Source organism: Prionailurus bengalensis, chromosome E1, assembly GCF_016509475.1.
Source record: "Prionailurus bengalensis isolate Pbe53 chromosome E1, Fcat_Pben_1.1_paternal_pri, whole genome shotgun sequence".
NCBI lineage: Eukaryota > Metazoa > Chordata > Mammalia > Carnivora > Felidae > Prionailurus > Prionailurus bengalensis.
The window spans coordinates 49,846,425-49,868,562 of record NC_057347.1 but is presented as its reverse complement, the minus strand read 5'-3'; the positions used below and the strand labels follow the sequence as shown (position 1 = coordinate 49,868,562).

The 22,138-nt window shown below is 39.1% G+C and overlaps 1 protein-coding gene across 1 annotated transcript in view; it reads left to right on the top strand.

Annotated features, from left to right (window-relative positions):
• Positions 1-22,138, top strand: part of ABCA10 (ATP binding cassette subfamily A member 10) — a 76,690-nt gene that overhangs the window by 37,902 nt on the left and 16,650 nt on the right. Inside the window, exons 16-25 of the mRNA XM_043585122.1 lie at positions 3,770-3,860; positions 5,289-5,428; positions 6,244-6,363; positions 7,656-7,854; positions 9,698-9,864; positions 10,589-10,722; positions 12,361-12,498; positions 15,735-15,842; positions 16,628-16,798; positions 16,993-17,106. Coding sequence (XP_043441057.1) covers positions 3,770-3,860; positions 5,289-5,428; positions 6,244-6,363; positions 7,656-7,854; positions 9,698-9,864; positions 10,589-10,722; positions 12,361-12,498; positions 15,735-15,842; positions 16,628-16,798; positions 16,993-17,106 — 1,382 coding nt within the window. The remainder of the gene's footprint in view (positions 1-3,769; positions 3,861-5,288; positions 5,429-6,243; positions 6,364-7,655; positions 7,855-9,697; positions 9,865-10,588; positions 10,723-12,360; positions 12,499-15,734; positions 15,843-16,627; positions 16,799-16,992; positions 17,107-22,138) is intronic.

Below are 22,138 nucleotides of genomic sequence, written 5' to 3'. Positions count from 1 at the left end.
TTGGACAACCTGGAAGAAATGGACGAATTCCTGAACACCCACACGCTTCCAAAACTCAATCAGGAGGAAATAGAAAGCTTGAACAGACCCATAACCAGCGAAGAAATTGAATCGGTTATCAAAAATCTCCCAACAAATAAGAGTCCAGGACCAGATGGCTTCCCAGGGGAGTTCTACCAGACGTTTAAAGCAGAGATAATACCTATCCTTCTCAAGCTATTCCAAGAAATAGAAAGGGAAGGAAAACTTCCAGACTCATTCTATGAAGCCAGTATTACTTTGATTCCTAAACCAGACAGAGACCCAGTAAAAAAAGAGAACTACAGGCCAATATCCCTGATGAATATGGATGCAAAAATTCTCAATAAGATACTAGCAAATCGAATTCAACGGCATATAAAAAGAATTATTCACCATGATCAAGTGGGATTCATTCCTGGGATGCAGGGCTGGTTCAACATTCGCAAATCAATCAACGTGATACATCACATTAACAAAAAAAGAGAGAAGAACCATATGATCCTGTCAATCGATGCAGAAAAGGCCTTCGACAAAATCCAGCACCCTTTCTTAATAAAAACCCTTGAGAAAGTCGGGATAGAAGGAACATACTTAAAGATCATAAAAGCCATTTATGAAAAGCCCACAGCTAACATCATCCTCAACGGGGAAAAACTGAAAGCTTTTTCCCTGAGATCAGGAACACGACAAGGATGCCCACTCTCACCGCTGCTGTTTAACATAGTGCTGGAAGTTCTAGCATCAGCAATCAGACAACAAAAGGAAATCAAAGGCATCAAAATTGGCAAAGATGAAGTCAAGCTTTCGCTTTTTGCAGATGACATGATATTATACATGGAAAATCCGATAGACTCCACCAAAAGTCTGCTAGAACTGATACAGGAATTCAGCAAAGTTGCAGGATACAAAATCAATGTACAGAAATCAGTTGCATTCTTATACACTAACAATGAAGCAACAGAAAGACAAATAAAGAAACTGATCCCATTCACAATTGCACCAAGAAGCATAAAATACCTAGGAATAAATCTAACCAAAGATGTAAAGGATCTGTATGCTGAAAACTATAGAAAGCTTCTGAAGGAAATTGAAGAAGATTTAAAGAAATGGAAAGACATTCCCTGCTCATGGATTGGAAAAATAAATATTGTCAAAATGTCAATACTACCCAAAGCTATCTACACATTCAATGCAATCCCAATCAAAATTGCACCAGCATTCTTCTCGAAACTAGAACAAGCAATCCTAAAATTCATATGGAACCACAAAAGGCCCCGAATAGCCAAAGGAATTTTGAAGAAGAAGACCAAAGCAGGAGGCATCACAATCCCAGACTTTAGCCTCTACTACAAAGCTGTCATCATCAAGACAGCATGGTATTGGCACCAAAACAGACACATAGACCAATGGAATAGAATAGAAACCCCAGAACTAGACCCACAAACGTATGGCCAACTCATCTTTGACAAAGCAGGAAAGAACATCCAATGGAAAAAAGACAGCCTCTTTAACAAATGGTGCTGGGAGAACTGGACAGCAACATGCAGAAGGTTGAAACTAGACCACTTTCTCACACCATTCACAAAAATAAACTCAAAATGGATAAAGGACCTAAATGTGAGACAGGAAACCATCAAAACCTTAGAGGAGAAAGCAGGAAAAGACCTCTCTGACCTCAGCCGTAGCAATCTCTTACTCGACACATCCCCAAAGGCAAGGGAATTAAAAGCAAAAGTGAATTACTGGGACCTTATGAAGATAAAAAGCTTCTGCACAGCAAAGGAAACAACCAACAAAACTAAAAGGCAACCAACGGAATGGGAAAAGATATTCGCAAATGACATATCGGACAAAGGGCTAGTATCCAAAATCTATAAAGAGCTCACCAAACTCCACACCCGAAAAACAAATAACCCAGTGAAGAAATGGGCAGAAAACATGAATAGACACTTCTCTAAAGAAGACATCCGGATGGCCAACAGGCACATGAAAAGATGTTCAGCGTCGCTCCTTATCAGGGAAATACAAATCAAAACCACACTCAGGTATCACCTCACGCCAGTCAGAGTGGCCAAAATGAACAAATCAGGAGACTATAGATGCTGGAGAGGATGTGGAGAAACGGGAACCCTCTTGCACTGTTGGTGGGAATGCAAATTGGTGCAGCCGCTCTGGAAAGCAGTGTGGAGGTTCCTCAGAAAATTAAAAATAGACCTACCCTATGACCCAGCAATAGCACTGCTAGGAATTTATCCAAGGGATACAGGAGCACTGATGCATAGGGCCACTTGTACACCAATGTTCATAGCAGCACTCTCAACAATAGCCAAATTATGGAAAGAGCCTAAATGTCCATCAACTGATGAATGGATAAAGAAATTGTGGTTTATATACACAATGGAATATTACATGGCAATGAGAAAAAATGAAATATGGCCTTTTGTAGCAACGTGGATGGAACTGGAGAGTGTGATGCTAAGTGAAATAAGCCATACAGAGAAAGACAGATACCATATGGTCTCACTCTTATGTGGGTCCTGAGAAACTGATCAGGAACCCATGGGGGAGGGGAAGGAAAAAAAAAAAAAAAGAGGTTAGAATGGGAGAGAGCCAAAGCATAAGAGACTGTTAAAAACTGAGAACAAACTGAGGGTTGATGGGGGGTGGGAGGGAGGAGAGGGTGGGTGATGGGTATTGAGGAGGGCACCTTTTGGGATGAGCACTGGGTGTTGTATGGAAACCAATTTGTCAATAAATTTCAGAAAAAAAAAAATTTACAAGCCTTCGTTGCCTTCTTAAGAGGATCTTTGTTTCACTAATCGAGGGTATGAAGATGCAATATTGGAGAATGTTCTGCCTAGGACATAGTGGCAGGTGGAGGACTAGTTTCAGTGAGCCAGAAAAGGGTATGGAAGAAGAATCTGGAACAAATTAAGTCAGAAACGACGCTGTGAAAAGAAGAGAAAGTTTACTGTCTGACGTGCAGTACGATCCTATACTAAGTTTCCTTAAAATATACTTGACTTCCATGCCCACTACTTCCTGCCTCAATAAAGCTATGAAACAAGCCATCCCCAAACTTAGTGTCTTGAGTCAATAAGCATTTATTTAGTGCATAAGTTGGAGAGTTGGCAATTTAGGGTGGGCTCACTTAGAGAGATTTTCCCATCTTTGACTGGGTTCACTTACTTATGTCTGGTAGTTGAATGGCCATTGGCAAGGCCCGTTGGATAACCTAAGGTTACTTAGGTGACAGCCCCACTCTAGATGTATTTCATCTTGCAGCAGACTACCCCAGGCATTCTCATGGCAGGGACTAAGGCTCTAGAGACCAAGTCCCAATGCACAAGCCCATTTTAAGCCTCTATTGGCCAAAGTAGGCTAACATGGCATTGGCCAAAGAAAATCGCATGGTGGAGGCAGATATCAAGGGGTAGAGCAGATCTCCTTGATCATGGTGAGAGAACACTGCAAAGTTACATAGTAAAGTATGTGCATGAAGGGAGAGTTGAAGATTGGGCCTCCTTGTAATGTTTTATGCCATTGGATAACCCGTGAGGGATGCAGTGAATTTCTGAGTCCTGCTTCAAAGTAGGCATGGGGATGAGAAACGGTGCTGTACCCAGGAGCTCAGTCATACGAGACTACATTCATACTAAAAAACCCATTCAGTGTGTTGGTCTCCAGAGCAGAGAATTTACCCATATAAGGAATTCACATAATTTATTCTTTCTTTCTTTCTACTCAGATAGGAAAGTGTTTCTGTCTAATGGGAAGTTGAAATGTGCAGGGTCATCTTTGTTTCTGAAGCAAAAATGGGGTATTGGATATCATTTAAGGTAATGTATTCTGGGAGTAACTTAAAAAAAATTTTTTTTTTAATGTTTATTTATCTTTGAGCGACAAAGAGATAGAGTGCAAGCAGGGGAAGGGCAGAGAGAGAGGGAAACACAGAATCCAAAGCAGGCTCTAGGCTCTGAGCTGTCAGCACAGAGCCTGACGCGGGGCTCCAACTCATGAACCGTGAGATCATGATCTGAGTCAAAGTCGGACACTTAACCGACTGAGTCACCCAGGCGCCCATGGGAGTAGCTCTTTAATATGACTGTCGATACAAGGGGTGGCATTTCATGTAATCCTCTAGAGGTAGAAGAAAACCAACCTAATATTTGGTGGAAATTGATTTACAATAAACAGTACAATGTATCTCCCTCATTGACATGTTCCTTGTTGGTTGTTTCTTGGTTTTAAACATGTAGATTTCCAAATGCTTATACATCTTTCAATAAAACATTTCTTGGCTAATATATAAAAATTTATAATTATGTTTTCAAAAAGCAATAATTTAAAAAAAATTTTTAGTTTATTTATTTTTTGAGAGAGAGAGAGAAAGAGTGGGAGAGAGATAGTGTGGGAAGAGTGGGGGGCGGGGGAGGAGGTGTGGAGAGAGAATCCCATATAGGCTCTGCACTCTCAGTGCAAAGCTCTACATGGGGCTCAAACTCACAAACCATGAGATCATTACCTGAGCCAAAATCAAGAATCGGATGCGTAACCAACTGAGCCACCCAGGCACGCCCCCCCCCCCCCACCCAGAAAAGGCAAGTGATTTTTAATGAAACAATTGGCCCTGAAGGTCTGAAATTGTGTTCCAAGTCATCTTTATGCATCAGAATCAACTTTGATGTCAGAATACCACGTGGGATAATTTAGAAAGCACAGCATATCAACAAGCAAGTTATTAGCATGAATAGAAGCCATTTGCTACAAAAAAAGCAATTATTTATTGAAGACCCTATTAATTTTTTAATGATCCAGAAGTAATGTTTCATGTACTTTACATCCTATCATGATTATATATATATATATATATATATATATATATATATCTCAATATATATTTTATTTATTTATATATAATATGTAAATACATATATATATATATATATATTATATACCAGCCTGCTGTCTATCTATCCATATCATATGTTTACTGAAATTTCAACTTACTTTGGTTACATTTCAGGAAGTTGGCTGGGGGTTTGGAATTGACATGTAATATCTGTATTTTTTCCCATTTAAAATAATTCAAACAAGGCTACCATTTAGCACTTGGAAATAGGATATCTGATTTCTGGGAACCTGATTCCTGAAGTTAGCAGGAGACGCCTGTAATATATTCAAATTATTTAATGGAAAACTGTCTTGTGATGAGCCATGGTGTTGGAGAAGAATTCAAAAGACTTCTGCTTCTTTTGTAACCTTAGTTTACGCAGGAATGAAATGTGTAATCTGGAGAGAATCACATCCCTCATTAAGCGGCACGTCCCTGATGCCAAGTTAAGAGCAGAAAGTGAAGAAAAACTTGTGTATCTTTTGCCCTTGGAAAGAACAAACAAATTTCCAGGTAACTTACTATATGGTCGCAGAGACTACAACTAAGTGTCCATGCATTCTGTCTTCTGTCAGTTGGATTTGAAAGCTTATACCCATGAAAATATTTATTCCTAAGAGCTCTGCCTCCTGTTTTCAACATAATGAAGTGTGTTATCCGATACATGGTTTTCATGTGAGATCAACTAAAATTTCCATGAATGTATTTCACTGAGAAACCCAGATTTGCTCTCTTTGTCAGCATTCAATGAAGCTTTGAAATATCTCTTTTCTGAAAGAGCAAAAACTTTTCATTTCTGTTAGAGACACAGATTAAATAAGGCCTTACTATTTTTTTTATTTAAAAAAATTTTTTTAACCTTTATTAATTTTTGGCAGACAAAAAGAGACAGTGCGAGTGGGGGAGAAGCAGAGAGAGAGAGAGAGAGGGAGACAGAATCTGAAGCAGGCTCCAGGCTCTGAGCTGTCAGCACAGAGCCCAGCTCGGGGCTTGAACTCACCAATCACGAGATCATGACCTGAGCCAAAGTCAGATGCCTAACCGACCAGGCCACCCAGGAGCCGCTTGATGACTTTTTAAGTAGACATACATACTCACACATGGCCATGGTGATACAAGAAATGTTAAAGCTTCTGAAATAAAAAAGAGATTTAAAATAATAAAATTGATTTGAAGGACCAGAGAACATGGGGATGTTCTTATTGGATTATTGTGGCAGCTTTAATTTGAAAATGCTTTTAGATTTATCTATTCTGAGTGATCTTTAGGATTTCAGTGTATTTATCAGCAATTTTAATTGCATTAATTTATTACTTTCTTCTTTTTAGATCTTTACAGGGATCTTGAAGAGTGTTCTAATCAGGGCATAATGAATTATGATGTTTCCATGACAACTCTGAATGAAGTCTTCTTGAATCTAGAAGGCAAATCAACAATTGATGAGCCAGGTATAATAATGCGTGTCTAGCAGAAAATTAAGAAAGAAAAAAACAGAAAATGACCATGTATTGTCATATTTGTAGATTTTTATGTGGAATTCTGCCTAGAATGTCTATTAGGTATAAAATAGAGTTGCCTGCTTTTAAAAGAATCATAGTTATTTTATTTTTATTTAAATTTTTGTAGTGTTTATTTATTTTTGAGACAGAGAGAGAGAGCACATTCGAGCAAGTGGGGGAGGAGCAGAGAGAGAAGGGGACAGAGGATCCAAAGCAGGCTTCACACTGACAGCAGAGAGCCCGATGCAGGAGAACTCATGAACGATGCGATCATGACCTGAGCCAAAGTCAGACGCTTAACTGACTAAGCCACCCAGGCGCCCCTAAAAGTATTGTAATTATTTTATACCTAACATTATCAGACCTGATAATAAGGTGCTGGGTAATTACTTTGTAACATTTGTCTCCCTCTTATGGCAGTAACACTCACATCCCTTTGCAATGCCCACTTGTCCTTTATCATCAATAGCTTCCTGCTAATGGCATGAGTCCTGGCTTTGTCTCTTACCTGCCATTCTCTATAAAGATGTACTCTTACTTAGCTCGTAAATTAATTCTCATTAATGTATTAACAACAGGTAACTTGATAAGATGATATGTTCCCTTAGTTCGGTTTGTAATAATAATCATTAGAGGCATTTCGGGGCTAACTATGTGCCAGCCATTGTGCTCAGCTGTTGGATTATGTTGTTCCTAATTCCCATCATAACTGTGTTATGCAGGGAGAACACTAAGATTTGGAGAAGTTGAGTGATTAGCCAAGACATAACAGCTGCCACGAGGCATATGTGGGATTTGAACAAGAGGTCTTTCATGGACTTTCTATTCCTTAAAACCAGTGTCTTGAAATAGTCACTGGGGTGTCAGTCATCAGTAATTCTGTGGAGGAGCTCCAGATGACAGAGCAGACCTTTTAGAAACTCAGTTACATACATTTATCCTCGTGTTTTCGCATAAAACTCGCTCTGCAAAAATCCCTTGGCAATACGCTGCTATTGGTTTGAAAGAATAAATGCTTCCCAAGAAGCCTAACTCAGTCTCAAAAGTTAATATACTCACTCATTGGAATTGGATCCATTATATTTGTCTGAAGGACACATTTTCAATGTAAGAGTTATGGATATCAGTAGCTTAACTTATCAAAAGTACTGTTTCAAAATATTCTGGTGTCGTTTTCAAAGTTTCTAAAGAGAAAGTACAAATAGCGTAGCCCGTTATAATGGTTTACTACATGGCTACAGATGTTGGCATTTGGAAACAAGAGAAAGTCAATGAGACAAGGGATGCTGGAACTGAGTCTGAAATGCAACAGGCTCCTTGCTCTCTTCCTGGATTGAGAAAGGCCATCAGTACCAGAACTCTCTGGAGACGACAGGTGTGTGCAATGGCAAGGCTTCGCTTCTTAAAGTTAAGGCACGAGAGGAAACTTCTTTTGTCCTTGTAAGTATCAGATGGCTTTCTTTTTGTTGAGTCTACTTTATTTATTTATTTTGAGAGCGAGAGAGAGCAAACAGGGGAGGGACAGAGACCAAGGCAGAGAGAGCATCCCAAGCAGGCTCTATCTACACTGTTAGCAGAGATCTTGATGCGGGGCTCAAACTCACAAACCTTGAGATCATGACCTGAGCCGAAATCAAGAGTCAGACACCAAACCAACTGAGCCGCACAGGTGCCCCAGTATCAGTCTACTTTAAATCTCTCTAGTGAATATGAGCAGAAAAGTTCAAACATGAAGAAAACAAGTCTATTAATTTCTTCATGTGTTTAATAAATGTTTTTCCAGTGCTTATAGTACTATCCTACAGAAGTGAGTACAACTGAAAAGGCCTTTAGACTTATATCGTGTGGGGAAGAAAAATACTAATTAAATAATTACACAATAAATATGTTAATCATTTATTATGTCGCAAATCCTTATTGAGGCTTGTTATGTGCTAGGCATTATTTTAGGTGCTATGGTGTTTACCTTCTGGCTGGGAGGAAAAGATAACAAATAACAAACATAGAAACTAAATAAATTATATGGTAGGTGACACAAAATAGAGTAAAGGGATGGGAAGGGCTGGTGGGAGTTAGGGGTTCGTTATAGTTCTAAATAAGGTGATCAGTGTTGGCCTCTTTGAAATGGTCACATTTGAGCCAAGACTGGAAAACGTGAAGGGATTAGTAAATAGGAGGGAGAGAACCCCAGTTTAGAGCAGAAAGAATCAATTGTATTTGGCAAAAAGGGAAGTCATGAAAGGTTTTAAGACGAGAAGATCTGAAAATAGATAACTCTTTCGAGGTGCTTGGCCATGGAGGGAAGTAGAAAGATAGGTAATAGCTGAAGAGACATTGAAGTCGGGAAGTTTCTTTTTTCTTCCTTTGTTGTTGCCTCCCCCCCCCGCCCCTTAATCAATGGGAGACATTAGAAAATGCTTCAGCCATGGTAAGAATATGCCAGTAGGATGAAAACAATGAAAGATGAGCTAACAAAGCAAGGTGTCAGGGTGGGTGGCAAAGGTCTGGGTTCAGAGCACTATTGAGAAGAACTGAGCTTTGGTAGTGAGCGAGATAACATCTATTACAGCAGAAGGACAGACTGAGGGGATGGAAATGTTTTCTGTCCTTGGAGGGGAGGTGATAAGATCAGCGAGAGTTTGGACTTCATTTTTCCCCTGTGAAGGGAGAAGGTGGTAGAGCCTGAGGTCTGATGCGAAAGAAGTCGTTGCAAAGAGTGGACTCACCAACTTTAATTAGAGAAACAAAAGGATTACTTGAGAGATTTCCAACTGGTAGTTTGAGCTGGAAGAATGCATTCTAGGACCTGAAAACTGTGCATTAAATATGGCATCTAGTTTCATGAAAATTAAAGTATACACAAAACAACAGCTGATGCAAGTTAAAATGGTACTTGAAATTGTACACATTGCAAGTTTGAGGGCAGTGTGAAATAAGGCTTCTTTCCCTTTAAAACTATGCAGATAGGCTGTTAGAGGCTCCCGATATCCCATCCAATGTTTTCCCTGTTGTCCTGATCAACCAGCACACCCACCAGAGGAACCCACTTGGATTTCACCTTCTCTTTTGATGCTCTTATTATCCTTGGAAATCTCGCAGTGTGATATGATTTATGAAAAATTTTGAGCCCTCTTTCAGATTAACGTCATTGTCATTTTATGTAACTAACCGCCATATTTGTATGTTGAATTTCCCAAAGTTGGCATTTCTATGGCATGTTTTGTGACTTAAATAGTTGGAGGGAAGATGTTTTAGACTTGCATTTTAATTTTCTTTTACTTAGGTTACTGTTACTTGGTATTCCTTTAATCCCTACCATTTTTGTGAAGATAGTGGTTGCGTTATCTCATTCCACTCATTGTCGGGAGCTCTCATCCAGTATGTATTTTCTTTCTCTGGAACAACCCTCACAGACTCCTCTTACCAGTCTATTGGTCATCAACAATACAGGTGAGAAATAGGGATTAAATCTACTCTTGGTTTTTATCATCAAAGATCTTTTGAAACACAAACCCGAGCAGCAAAAAAGACCTATATTAAAAATAGCTTGAGCGGCAAGGGGGAGAAGCGGTGTGTGTGCCCAGAGCTTGCTTTGTTTTCAAATTAAGGAAATTGATAACATGTTTTCAAACCAAGAAAAGTAATGGACATAATGGATAATATCAAATTACCCTCATCTCATGAAGATGTCTTGAACGGGTCCCTCGTACAGTAAATATCACTGCAGCGTTGGCCACATACAACAGGTTAGATAATGAGTAGGACCGATTTGTATCATCAGTAGAACAAGCCTAGCTTAGGAAGTTTGTATTTTGTGTATAGTATTTGTAGCTACAAACATTACAGACATCTGGCAGAGTTTATAAAAATCGCTAATAAAAAGTTTTATTTCTGTGAGAATTGCAAATCTAGCCCTCAGGAATAAATCCTTTTCCCTTCATAAGAAGTACAAAATCCGCGAACATATTTCTGAAAGGAGTCTGTTGCACTCAAGACAGTAGACCACATTTCATTGTCCCAGCATCGGAATTAATCTCAGGATATTCTCAGAGAGTGAAGGTCCTTATCATGTTATCCTGGGCATTCCTTAACATGAGGAGACATCTTTGCTATTTTAAAGCTTAGACTTTGGTTTCCTTGATGTTATTCTGCCTTCCTTCGTTGATTACATTAGGATCAAATATTGAAGACTTTATGCAGGCACTGAAGCGTCAGGATATACTTCTGGAAGTAGATGATTTTAGAAATAGAAATGGCTCCGATGATCCTTCCTACAATGGAGCCATCATAGTGTCTGGTGACCGGAAGGTATGTTTGCATCCACGTACTGTTGAATCATGAATGGGGTCTTGCCACCTTCTAATACTTGAGATCTATAGAGAAGCAACTCAACTCTTGAGTCCTTGTTGAGTTAAAGTATGAAATTGTAATCATTTAAAGAGCACACGTTTCTATCTCTTAAAGGGATCATCTTTTATTCATGATTTGTTTTTTATTTTTTAAAGTTTATTTATTTTGAGAGGATGGGGGGAGGGCCACAGAGAGGGAGAGCAAGAAAATTCCCAAGTAGTCTCCCCATTGTCCGCACAGAGTCCTATGTGGGGCTTGAGCTCATTCACTGCGGGATCATGACCTGAGCCAAAACCAAGAGTCAGAAGCTTAACCAGCTGAGCTACCCAGGCACCGTTATTAATGATTTTATTTGTTATAAAAGCAATGCATGTTTTGCAACAGCATGGATAGATCTTGAGGGCATTAGGCTAAGTGAAACAAAACAGATAGAGAAAGGCCAATACTACGTGGTATCACTTATAAGTAGAAAAAAAAAGTCAAACTCCTAGAAGCAGAAAGTAGAAAAGTGGTTGCCAGGGGCTAAGGGTGGGGAAAATAGGGATAGGCTGGTAAAAGCGTGTAAGTTTTCAGCTATAAGATAAATAAGGCTTGGGCGCTTCAGTGGCTCAGTCAGTTGGGCGTCTGACTTCGACTTCAGCTCAGGTCATGATCTCACGTTTCGTGGGTTCCAGCCCCGCGTCACGCTCTGTGCTGACAGCTCAGAGCCTGGAGCCTGCTTCAGATTCTGTGTCTCCCTCTCTCTCTGCCCCTCTCCCACTTGCACTCTGTCTCTCTCTCTCTCTCTCAAAAATAAGTAAACATTAAAAAAAAGATAAATAAGGTTTCAAGACCTAATGTGTAATGTGGAAACTATAGTTGATAACACTGTATGGTATAATTGTAATTTGCTGAGTGGAACTTAAATGTTCATATATATTATATATAATATAAGTGTTCAGACATATAATATATATGCACACACATATACATTTGAGGTGATGGAAATGTTAACTAGATGGGAGGAATCTTTTCACAATATATATGTATGTCAAATCATTATGAACTACATTTTAAGTAGATTAAAATGTTGTTTGTCAATTACACCTCCATAAAGCAGAAAAAAGGCAACGCATTTTTAATAGGGAAATTAAAACATTACTGGGATATGTAATACAGAAGGGAAAATTCTCTAAATAATTTCATTTCTTTATTTTCCCATATTATATTTCTAACTGTTGTTTGGTAAATGTCTTCTACACACTTTTCCTTTATAAAAATACATTATTTTTAGAACAATCTCATATTCTAAGACATATTTCCTAAATTGGAATTGTATTAGAGGGCCCTGAAACTCTTTCTGTCACATAAAATATAAATCGTTGACATCCTTTCATGTTAGTGAATGTTCATCTATTTCATTTACAGAATAAGTCATTTGGATTACCAAAATAATGCATTCTTACAACAATTCAAGAAGATTGAAGTGTCAAAGAAAAACTAATAGTCTCCTTCTCACCCTAATTCCACCCTGGTCCTTTATAAGTTGTACAGAAAGTATGATTGCTTTAAGAATTTAAAACTTATATTTGTGTGTCTTTTTTTTTTTTTTTTAAGGATTACAGATTTTCAGTTGCGTGTAATACCAAGAGAATGACTTGTTTTCCTGTTCTTATGGGAATTGTTAGCAATGCCCTTCTTGGAATTTTTAACTTTACCGAACTTATTAAAACAGAGAGAAACACATTTCCTTTTGTAAGTACAGTATTCACTTATATAAGAGACTATTTAATGAGGGATAAAGGGGGAGAACTCTATAGCTTACCACCTGAGTTTGAGTCCTGTTTCTGCTATGTATTAGGAACTTTCTTAGCCATTCCTTGCTTTACTGTCTTCATCTATAAAATGGGGGATATAATTGTATCTACTATATATAGTTATTGTGAGGATTAAATCCGTTTCCTCAGTGCCTAGAACAGAAGCCTGACCTTTTTCATTCATTCTACAAATATTTCTTGAGTGTCTACCTGATACTTAGAGACTCATTTTATCACTGGCCTCATCCTTCAGTCTAACATCTTATCTAATTGGGGCGTTTGGGTGGCTCAGGTGTTTGAGCATCTGACTCTTGATTTCTGCCCAGGTCATGATCTCATGGTTCGTGGGGTCGAACCTGCATTGTGCTGTTGGCACGGAGCCTGCTTGGGATGCTCTGTCTCCCTCTCTCTCTGCTGCTCCCCTGCTTGCATGAGTGCTCTCTCAAACTAAATAAATGCATTGAAAAAAATAAAATAAAATCTTGTCTATTCAAAATTATCCACAGCTCCCCAAGACATAGAACATTAAAAGAGCCAAGATCCAAAGACACTGAAAACTGTAAAATAATAGAGAAAAATAATAGGTCTGTTAAAGAATCTGTCTTGAATAACTCTTCACACTTAACTAGGTACCTAATACATAGTTTCTAAAATCAGTGAATGAATGGACTTGCTTAGAAATCTAGAACACTTACAAAGCTTCAAATGCAAATCCTTAATCTTACATCACTTCTCCCTAGGGGAGTTTATTGAGTATGTGATATACATTGATTAAAGCAAGTGTAGAAAGTATACACCACATCCACCCTCAGCCCCCAATCCTGTGGTATCTCACTGGGGTCCAGGCTTCCTCCACCAGGCATGCCTCCTCCTGGGTCCTCCCTCCCCCCAACACCACAGTGCTGCCTCCTAGAATGCTTCCACCTGGGATACCCCCCAGCCATGCCCCCACCACCTGTGCCTCCTGGAGCTGGAGGACTTGGCCCACCATCAGCAGGAACCCCAGGGGCTGGACATCCTGGGCATGGATATTCACGTCCTCACCCATTCCTACAGGTGGGATGCTCCATCCAAGGGTGTCTCAGATGCAGCCAGCCCACCGTGGTCTTTATGGCTTAGGACACCCCCATGCTGGGCCCCCAGGCTCTGGGGGTGGGGGACAGCCACCATCCCAATGGCCACCTGGAGTGCCTCATCCCGGACCTATTCCAAAGGGCATGCCCCCTCGAGGGCCTCCGTTTGGATCTCCCATGGGTCATCCAGGTCCTATGCCTCCACCTGGGATGCATGGACCTATTCCAGTGATACCTCCTCGTGGATATACTGAGCCTCCGCAACCCCCACCCAGTGGCTACCAGCGGGGCCCCTCCCTCCATCCAGACCCACCACCCTGGCCTCCAGTTCCCCCTGGTGGCCCACTTCAAGGCCCTCTTCCTCCGTGATTTCTCATTCTCTTGCCTCCTGTTCTATTTTCCCGATATTTTTTCAATTCCTTGGACCAGTCACAGTTGCTGTAGCTCCCTAGAGCTAAGGCACTAATCCCTCTTAGGCCTTTTTTTTTTTAATGTAATTTTTTTTCACAGAAGGTTTTTTTTTTTACGTGTATTTATTTATTTCGGGGGGGGGGCGGGGAGAGCGAGAACAAGTGGGGGAGGGGCAGAGAGAGAATCCCAAGCAAGCTCCTCACTGCCAGCACAGAGCCCAATGTGGGGCTTGAACTCACCAAGCGTTGGTCCTAAGTGTTTTGCAAATGCACAGAGAAAATAAAACTAAACTCCTTGTTTAAGGGGGGAAAATGTGGAGAGTAAATAGACAGATAGATCACACTGAAATTTATGAGAATATACAATCCAACTCTAAAATTATAATTATTTAACAGTTCTGTGGTGTTTTCTCTATCATTTTATTTTATTTACTTTTTTGAAGTTTACTTACTTATTTTAAGAGAGAGAGAGAGCACAAGCGCAGCCCGTGATTCCTGGCTTGAACTCATGAACCATGAGATCATGACCTGAGCCACATCAGGAGTTGGATGCTCAACTGACTGAGCCACCCAGGCGCCCCATTTTTTCTCTTTCGTTTTAAAGTCTGAAGTGTCCTTTTGGGTCTTGGCTCTTTTCTGTTTTGTGTCTTACGAGATACAGTGCAGTTTTTGATTATATACGATTTTAATAACTGTCCTCAGCCTTCAAGTAATTCCTAACAGGTGTGTTTAATTATTGTAGATAAAAAAGGGAAAAATGGTGGAAATTGGGTGAATGTTTGCAAGTATATGCATAGTGGTTGTAGAGAATGAAATTTTTATAGTAAGAAATTAATATAATGGCACCTCTAGTTTTTTTTGCCTATGAAATAAGGCCATTTCTGTACTCTTTTTTTCTTTTTTCCCAGTCCATTGTTATAACAGTAATACATTACCCTGTCTGGAAAACAACTTAGATTTATAGTAAGACCCTTCCATGCCTTAAATATTAATTTAAATATTTCTAGATGTCCAGAAGTGTTTTACGCAGGAAAGATTTGCTCTCCTCTAATTATATTTCACAGGTAGGGACAAGAACAGCTTCAAGTTCAAGAGTTTTAGAGGCTATTATCTATAATTCATCTACTTGGAAGTAGGGAACCGGAATAAGCAGTCTCTCTGCTTCAGAGACTATCAGTGCAGCTCCAAAGAGTATATTATATGCCTTTGCTTAACAATTACTAGATGTAAATATGAAAAAGAACCTGCTCACAATCTCTGGATACATGCCTATGAATTCAGATTTTGAATTTCTGTTGATATCGTGCAGTTCCTGGGAATGGAGCCTGCTATTTAGGGTAGCAAAACATGGCCACTTCTGCCTGTGTTTGCTTTTTTTTTTTTTAGTGTTTATTTACTTTTGAGAGAGAGCTCGAGTGAGGGAGAGGCAGAGAGAGAGGAGGACAGAGGATCGGAAGAAGCGGGCTCTGTGCTGACAGCAGACAGCCCAACAGTCACAAACTGTGAGATCATGACCCGAGCCAAAGTCAGACACTTAACTGACTAAGCCACCCAGGCACCCCTGTCTGTGTTTCTTAAATTAGGTATATGCTTCAATTCTGAAGTTCTCACTATCTCATATCTTACGACTATGTTTGATTGCATGATATGTAACAATTTCAATAGCTTACAGGTGTGTTTTGAACTTCCAGAATGGCGTCTTAGTGGAATTTGGTTTTGTGAATGGGCCTTTATTTTTGCTGGTCCTTGCAAACTGCCTTTCTCCTTACATTGGCATGAGCAGCCTCAGCGATCGCAAAGTAAGAGGGGGTGTGGGAGGGGAGGAGGACAAAGATCATTTTCTCTGACTTCAAAAATTAGAATTTCACTGCTGTATACACACAGGATAGTTCTTCAAGAAAAATGTGTCTACACATAAATTATGTCGTTGTTCTAGTCTCATTATAGATTCTGTCAAATGGTTAATCACAATGTCAAAGGAGTCAGAAAATTCACTATTCAACACCATGAAATTGCCTCACCTTTAAGGGAATCCTACTGAATCAACTCTAGAGATGAAAGTGTGGTGCTTCTTGACCGTGTGTTGTTATTTCACAGTTCCAAAAGGAATGTGTGTGTGTGTTTTTTAAATAGAGCATCAAATATAAGATATACCATGTTTCTGAACTTTTAACAACACTTTTGTAAATCAAGCTTTAAAATTTTATGTTATCATCATTTTCATTTATCTAAGAGTAAATTTATCAAAGAGTAAATCAACTCTACAAATAATCCAGACTTTTCCTGTTAAGCCAATGGCTGTATATTCCCATATTGGACATCAGATACTTAAAGACATGCCATTCTCCAGTCACAGTGACACGGTGTTTCTCTGGGACGGTATTAGTTGCCTGAGGCCTGATTACCTAGACCTGGGTTAGAAAGTTACTGAAGCTCAGATTCACTATATAAAATAATACAGACCAAAAAAAATTACAACATGCTATTTCTAAAATGTATTAAAAGTTTGTATTTTCGCGTAAACAAAATACCTTTTCGACCCAACATTTCCAACCCTTCTGTGTCCCTTCTGTTTCTTTATCAGCAAAAAACTCAGTCTCAGTTATGGATTTCAGGCCTGTGTCCTTCGGCATACTGGATTGGACAGGCTCTGGTGGACATTCCATTCTACTGCTCGATTCTTCTTTCAGTGTATTTAATTAACTGCCTCACGGTTTTGGAAGTCAGATTCCCACTGGTGCTCATGTTTGCTCTTGTAAGTGATCATTTTTTTCACCAGGCCAAAATATAATAGAAACAAACATTCACTTCCATTAGCGTTGTATCGTTAACGAAAGGCGTGTGTGAGAAAATGGCCTTACACAGCCTTATGATCTCATTATCTCCCTGTTCCCCGTCCCATACGTGGCCTGCCATCTCTAATCTTGCCACTAAATATATTGTTTGCAGGTGGTTTACATAGTTGGTTGTGCAGCTTCTCTTATATTCTTCACATATGTGATTTCATTCATCTTTCGCAAGAGAAGAAAAAATAATGGCCTTTGGTGTCTCGGGTTTCTTATTGTAAGTATCTATGCATACATATGCACATTTATATTAAATTTTTTTAAAGCTTATTTTTAAGAATTCAAAGTTAAGTATAAATACTTAAAAATTTTTAAATGTTTATTTACTTTTGACTGAGAGAGAGAGAGAGAGAGAGAGAGAGAGAGAGAGATAATGACTGGGGGAGGGGCAGACAGAGAGGGAGACACAGAATGTGAAGCAGGCTCCAGGCTCTGAGCTGTCAGCACAGAGCCCAATGCGGGGCTCGAACTCACAAACCATGAGATCATGACCTGAGCCAAAGTCAGGTGCCCAACCAACTGAGCCATGCAGGCACCCCTAAATACGTTACTTAGAAGAGAATGGAATCACTTCTTTTGTACCTCCATTACTGTTGGACTGTGTTCGTGGTTTCAGTATTTCTTGATCATTTTCTCTCTCCTATTTCCATCTGTTCTTTGAGGTTTCTCTTTTATATCTCTGTTTCTTTGGAGAGAACCAAAATATCTGTAGAAACCCTGGCAGGGCTCACCTGAAAGACTAGATCACTTGGGACAGTCCCTTAATTTTACAGAGTGGGAAGAACTTAAAAGAATCACACCTGAACCCAAGCCTCTCAACTCAGTGTAGTTTTTCTCCTGAATAATTCTACTTATTAAAAAAAAAAAAGTGTGATACGTGACCATATTGACTAGTAATGTAATCAAACAAATAAACATGGAAAAGTTTGATTAATAAATAAAAACATTTATTACATTAGGCACTCTGCTGTATTCTCTTCCCTATGCCTTGTTGACATCTTGAGCAGATATCATAGCTTTCTGACCATTTCAGATAGTAAAATAGCTCATTAAGATTCACTTAAAAGGCCAGCCAAGTCCAAATCATAGCTTTAATCTCAAAAGCTCCATCCCCAACCCCACTTCAGGCATGCCCTTAGTTTGGGGACCAGTGGTGAGAAAGGGAGCAGGGTCTACCCTTTTAATTTTTCTGTTTGCTTCTGGGTTTCCCCTTCTCCTGTATGTGGGGACAGGGCAGAGGGTTTAGGGTAAAGAGAGCCAACATCTTACTTCTTTGGGGCTGGTACAGTCACAGTGGCTGGTCTTTGTGGGTAATATCCAAAGGTTTGGATTTAGTGTGGACGGGAATGTCACAAATACAGCCAGTTGGAGAATTCAGTATGCCGGCAGAGATCGTAAAGGCTATTAAATTGCTTCTTAGTCTCTAAGTATCCTCCTTGCAGTACCCAATCATATCATTCGTTGGGTCAATTTTATAAGTGCTTGTGCTACAATAGTCAGATGCCGTAACGAGGTAATGCCTCCTTAACTATTGGAATTAGTCCTTGATCTGTTTGGTTTTTCTCCCCTTATTCATCCCAATATAAAGGTAGGGCTGTCTGTTTCACCCTCTCATTTAATCAGTTTTTGCTTTATATATTTTGAGACTACAGGTGACCCTTGAACAACATGGGAGTTAGGGGAACCAGCCCTCTGCATGGTCGCGATTATGCGTGTAACTTTTGACTCCCCCCCAGATGTATACTGTTGACTGGAAGGCGTACCGATAACATAAGCAGTCGATTAACACATATTATTATGTTATCTGTATTACATACTGTATTCTCACAACAAAGAAACCTAGAGAAAAAATATTATTAAGAAAATCATAAGAAAGAGAAAATACATTTCCAGGACTGCATTTATTGAACAAAAAGTGCATGTATACATGGGCCTGCACAGGTCAAACCCATGTTGTTCAAACCCATATTTTATTTGATCATTCAAGTCTGGAATCATTAGGTAGTGGCCCTATTTATTCTCATAATGGCTTTTGGTCATAAAGTCGATATATCAGATATTAATATAGGTGTACCAGATTTCTTTTATTTAGCTTTTGCCCAGTAAATCGTTTTGCCACGGGTTTACTTTCAACCTTTGGGTGTCATGCTTTCGTGTCTGTTTGTTGCCAACTGAATATAGTTGGATTTTATTTGTTGTCATTTTTAAATTCAATCTGACAATCTATGCGTTTAATTTAATGAATTTCTTGTGATTGTTTATACACTTCAATTTGGTGATATCATTTTTTACTTCATGGCTTTGTATTTGTGATGTGCATTATGTGGTGGCTTATAGATGGCCATCATCTCTCAGACTTCCTGTGATCTTGTGTGTGTGTGTGTGTGTGTGTGTGTGTGTGTGTGTCTAAATTTCCTCTTATTAGGACAATAGTTTCATTGGATTAGGGCCCACCTCCATGACGTCTTTAATCTTTTTTGTTTTTTAATTTTTTTTTTCAACGTTTATTTATTTTTGGGACAGAGAGAGACAGAGCATGAACGGGGGAGGGGCAGAGAGAGAGGGAGACACAGAATCGGAAACAGGCTCCAGGCTCTGAGCCATCAGCCCAGAGCCCAATGCGGGGCTCGAACTCACGGACCGCGAGATCGTGACCTGGCTGAAGTCGGACGCTTAACTGACTGCGCCACCCAGGCGCCCCATGACGTCTTTAATCTTAATGACCTCTTTAAGGACCCCATCTCCAAATACAATCATGTTCTACTGGGCTTAGAACTTCAATATGTGAATTTGAGGGGACAAAACTCAGCCCATAATATCCTTGATTTTCTTTTCCCCATGCCAAACTTAATGGAGCCTAAAGTTAATCAATATCCTAATTACTTCCAACACTGTATTTTGGAGACTTTATGATCAATAATTGCTCACCCTACTTGCATGATATTCTCTAGTGTTTGGTTCTCTCATTTTTAATCTCATAAATAAACATTATTATTTTAAGAAGTTAAAAAATATTTGTAGACACTTTTCGTTGACCGTTTGTCCACCATTCACACATGTAACTTTGTCTTTTTATTCTCATTAGGGCCATTTTTCACTCTCATTCTTAAAAGTTAATTTTACTGCATATAAATTTCTTGGCTGACAATTATTTTCTCTTATCACCTAAATTCACTAACCTCTTGCTGACCTTTTTGCTATTGAGACGTATTGCTGTCTGCCATTCCTTTGTAGAGGATTCGTCTTCGACTACTTTTAAGGTCTTTGACTTTCGTACCTTTAATTTCATTACATTGTTTCTAGGTGTGGATTTCTTTGTATTTATCATTTTTTTCAAATGAATTTTGCCATCTGAATCTGTGAATTCATTTGTCAGTTCCAGGAATTTCTCTGCCAGCACCTCTTTAAATATTACTTCTCTTATGAAAGTGCAAATAAAATATTTATTTTTTGCTCCCTGGACTCTATTGAGATAGTATTAGTGTTATTCTCAGTCTGTTCTCCACATCTCTTAGCATTTTGCTCAAACTTTCTATGTCCTTGTCCTTGCTGCATTCTGGGAAATGCTTCAGACTCTCCTTCCAATTCACTTATTTTTTGATTCAGCTATTTCTGAGTTATGCTTAATCTTTGATCAACTTTTTAAAATTTCAAGTTTGTTTTCTAAAACGATTTGGCTCTATTTCAGATACGTCCAGCGGTTTCTCATGATCTCTTGTTACTTGCTTTTGTGTTCTTTATTCCACAGTTGATTTACTTATACATTTAATTAAAATAATATTTGTACTTGTTCTTTGACAATGATAACAGTCTTCAAATAGTTATAATCTGTTGTTGGTTGTCCCCCCCCCCCCAAACTCCACCCCCCCCCCCCCCGCCACTTGTTGTGGCTGGCTGTTTTGTATATTTGAATGTTTATTTATTTATTTATTTATTTATTTATTTATTTATTTATTTTAGCTGGGTGCACATATTTAGTTGACCTTTAAGTATGGAACTCTCAAGATCTTATACTGGGGATATTTTCATCCTAGAAGAATTTTCAATTACTTTCGCAAGAAGTACAGTGTAGAGCCCATGTAGGGCATTCACCATCTTAGAGCATCATGCCTTAATATGGGGGTTGCAAGGAATACCCCTAAAGAGGGTTATTTATTCTATACTTATTCTATCGAGGGTATTTGGAGGGAAGGACCTCTCAATCCCTGAACTGGAATGGACATTTGTTCCCTGGTCGCTCAGATTTAGTGTTGACTTAATAGTCCAAGTTAGGTTTTAGACTTTGTGTTTCCTGTCAAAGAATTCTCTCACTTTTTTTCCTGACACTAGCAGTGTATTTAAAGGACATGTGTTTTAGATGGCATGGGTAAGGTCTTTCAGGATATCTATTCTTCTATATTTCTACAGGTAGAAGTCCACAGCTAACTTTTAAAACTTCAGTTTTTGGGGCGCCTGGGTGGCTCAGTCGGTTAAGCGGCCGACTTCAGCTCAGGTCATGATCTCGCGGTCTGTGAGTTCAAGCCCCGTGTCTGGCCCTGTGCTGACAGCTCAGAGCCTGGAGCCTGTTTCAGATTCTGTGTCTCCCTCTCGCTGACCCTCCCCTGTTCATGCTCTGTCTCTCTCTCTGTCTCAAAAATAAATAAAAATGTTAAAAAAAATTTTTTTAACAGCAGTGAATATAGAATCCAGTTTATAGCAGATGGAAGAATAAATATAGAATGGGGAAGTAGAAATAGGAAGTGTTTTACAACTCCTTTAAATGTAATGTTGTTGGTATTGTTTGCCAGAGGAAAGATCCAAGAGAAGGATTCTTTTTATTTTTCTGATGTTTGGGACAAGATAGATGAGGTAATTAGTGCATTAAGGGAATAAGAGAAGAGAGGTAGGGTTGTCAAAGATAAGTTATTTAATTGCATTTTTAGAATTAGAAGGTTTAAATTCAGTTTTTTATAACTGAAGAGATATTGCTGCATACTTTGTTACAGCAGAACCTTTATTACTTATAAATGGCATGAACAGTAAATCTTCAAGGAGATTGTGATGCAAGGTTATAAAATAAACTAGTGAACCTGTTTCTGTTGATATTGCTTTTTCCTCCAGAAAATGTTTCTGGTGCTTGTGGAGGAAACATTATTTATATGAGTTTTTGTTCTATCATCTATTTCATATGTATCATGGCAGCTGACGTTATGTCCACTGACTTGATGTATGGCTGGTTATCTTCCTATAAAAGTATAGCGGTTAAGAGT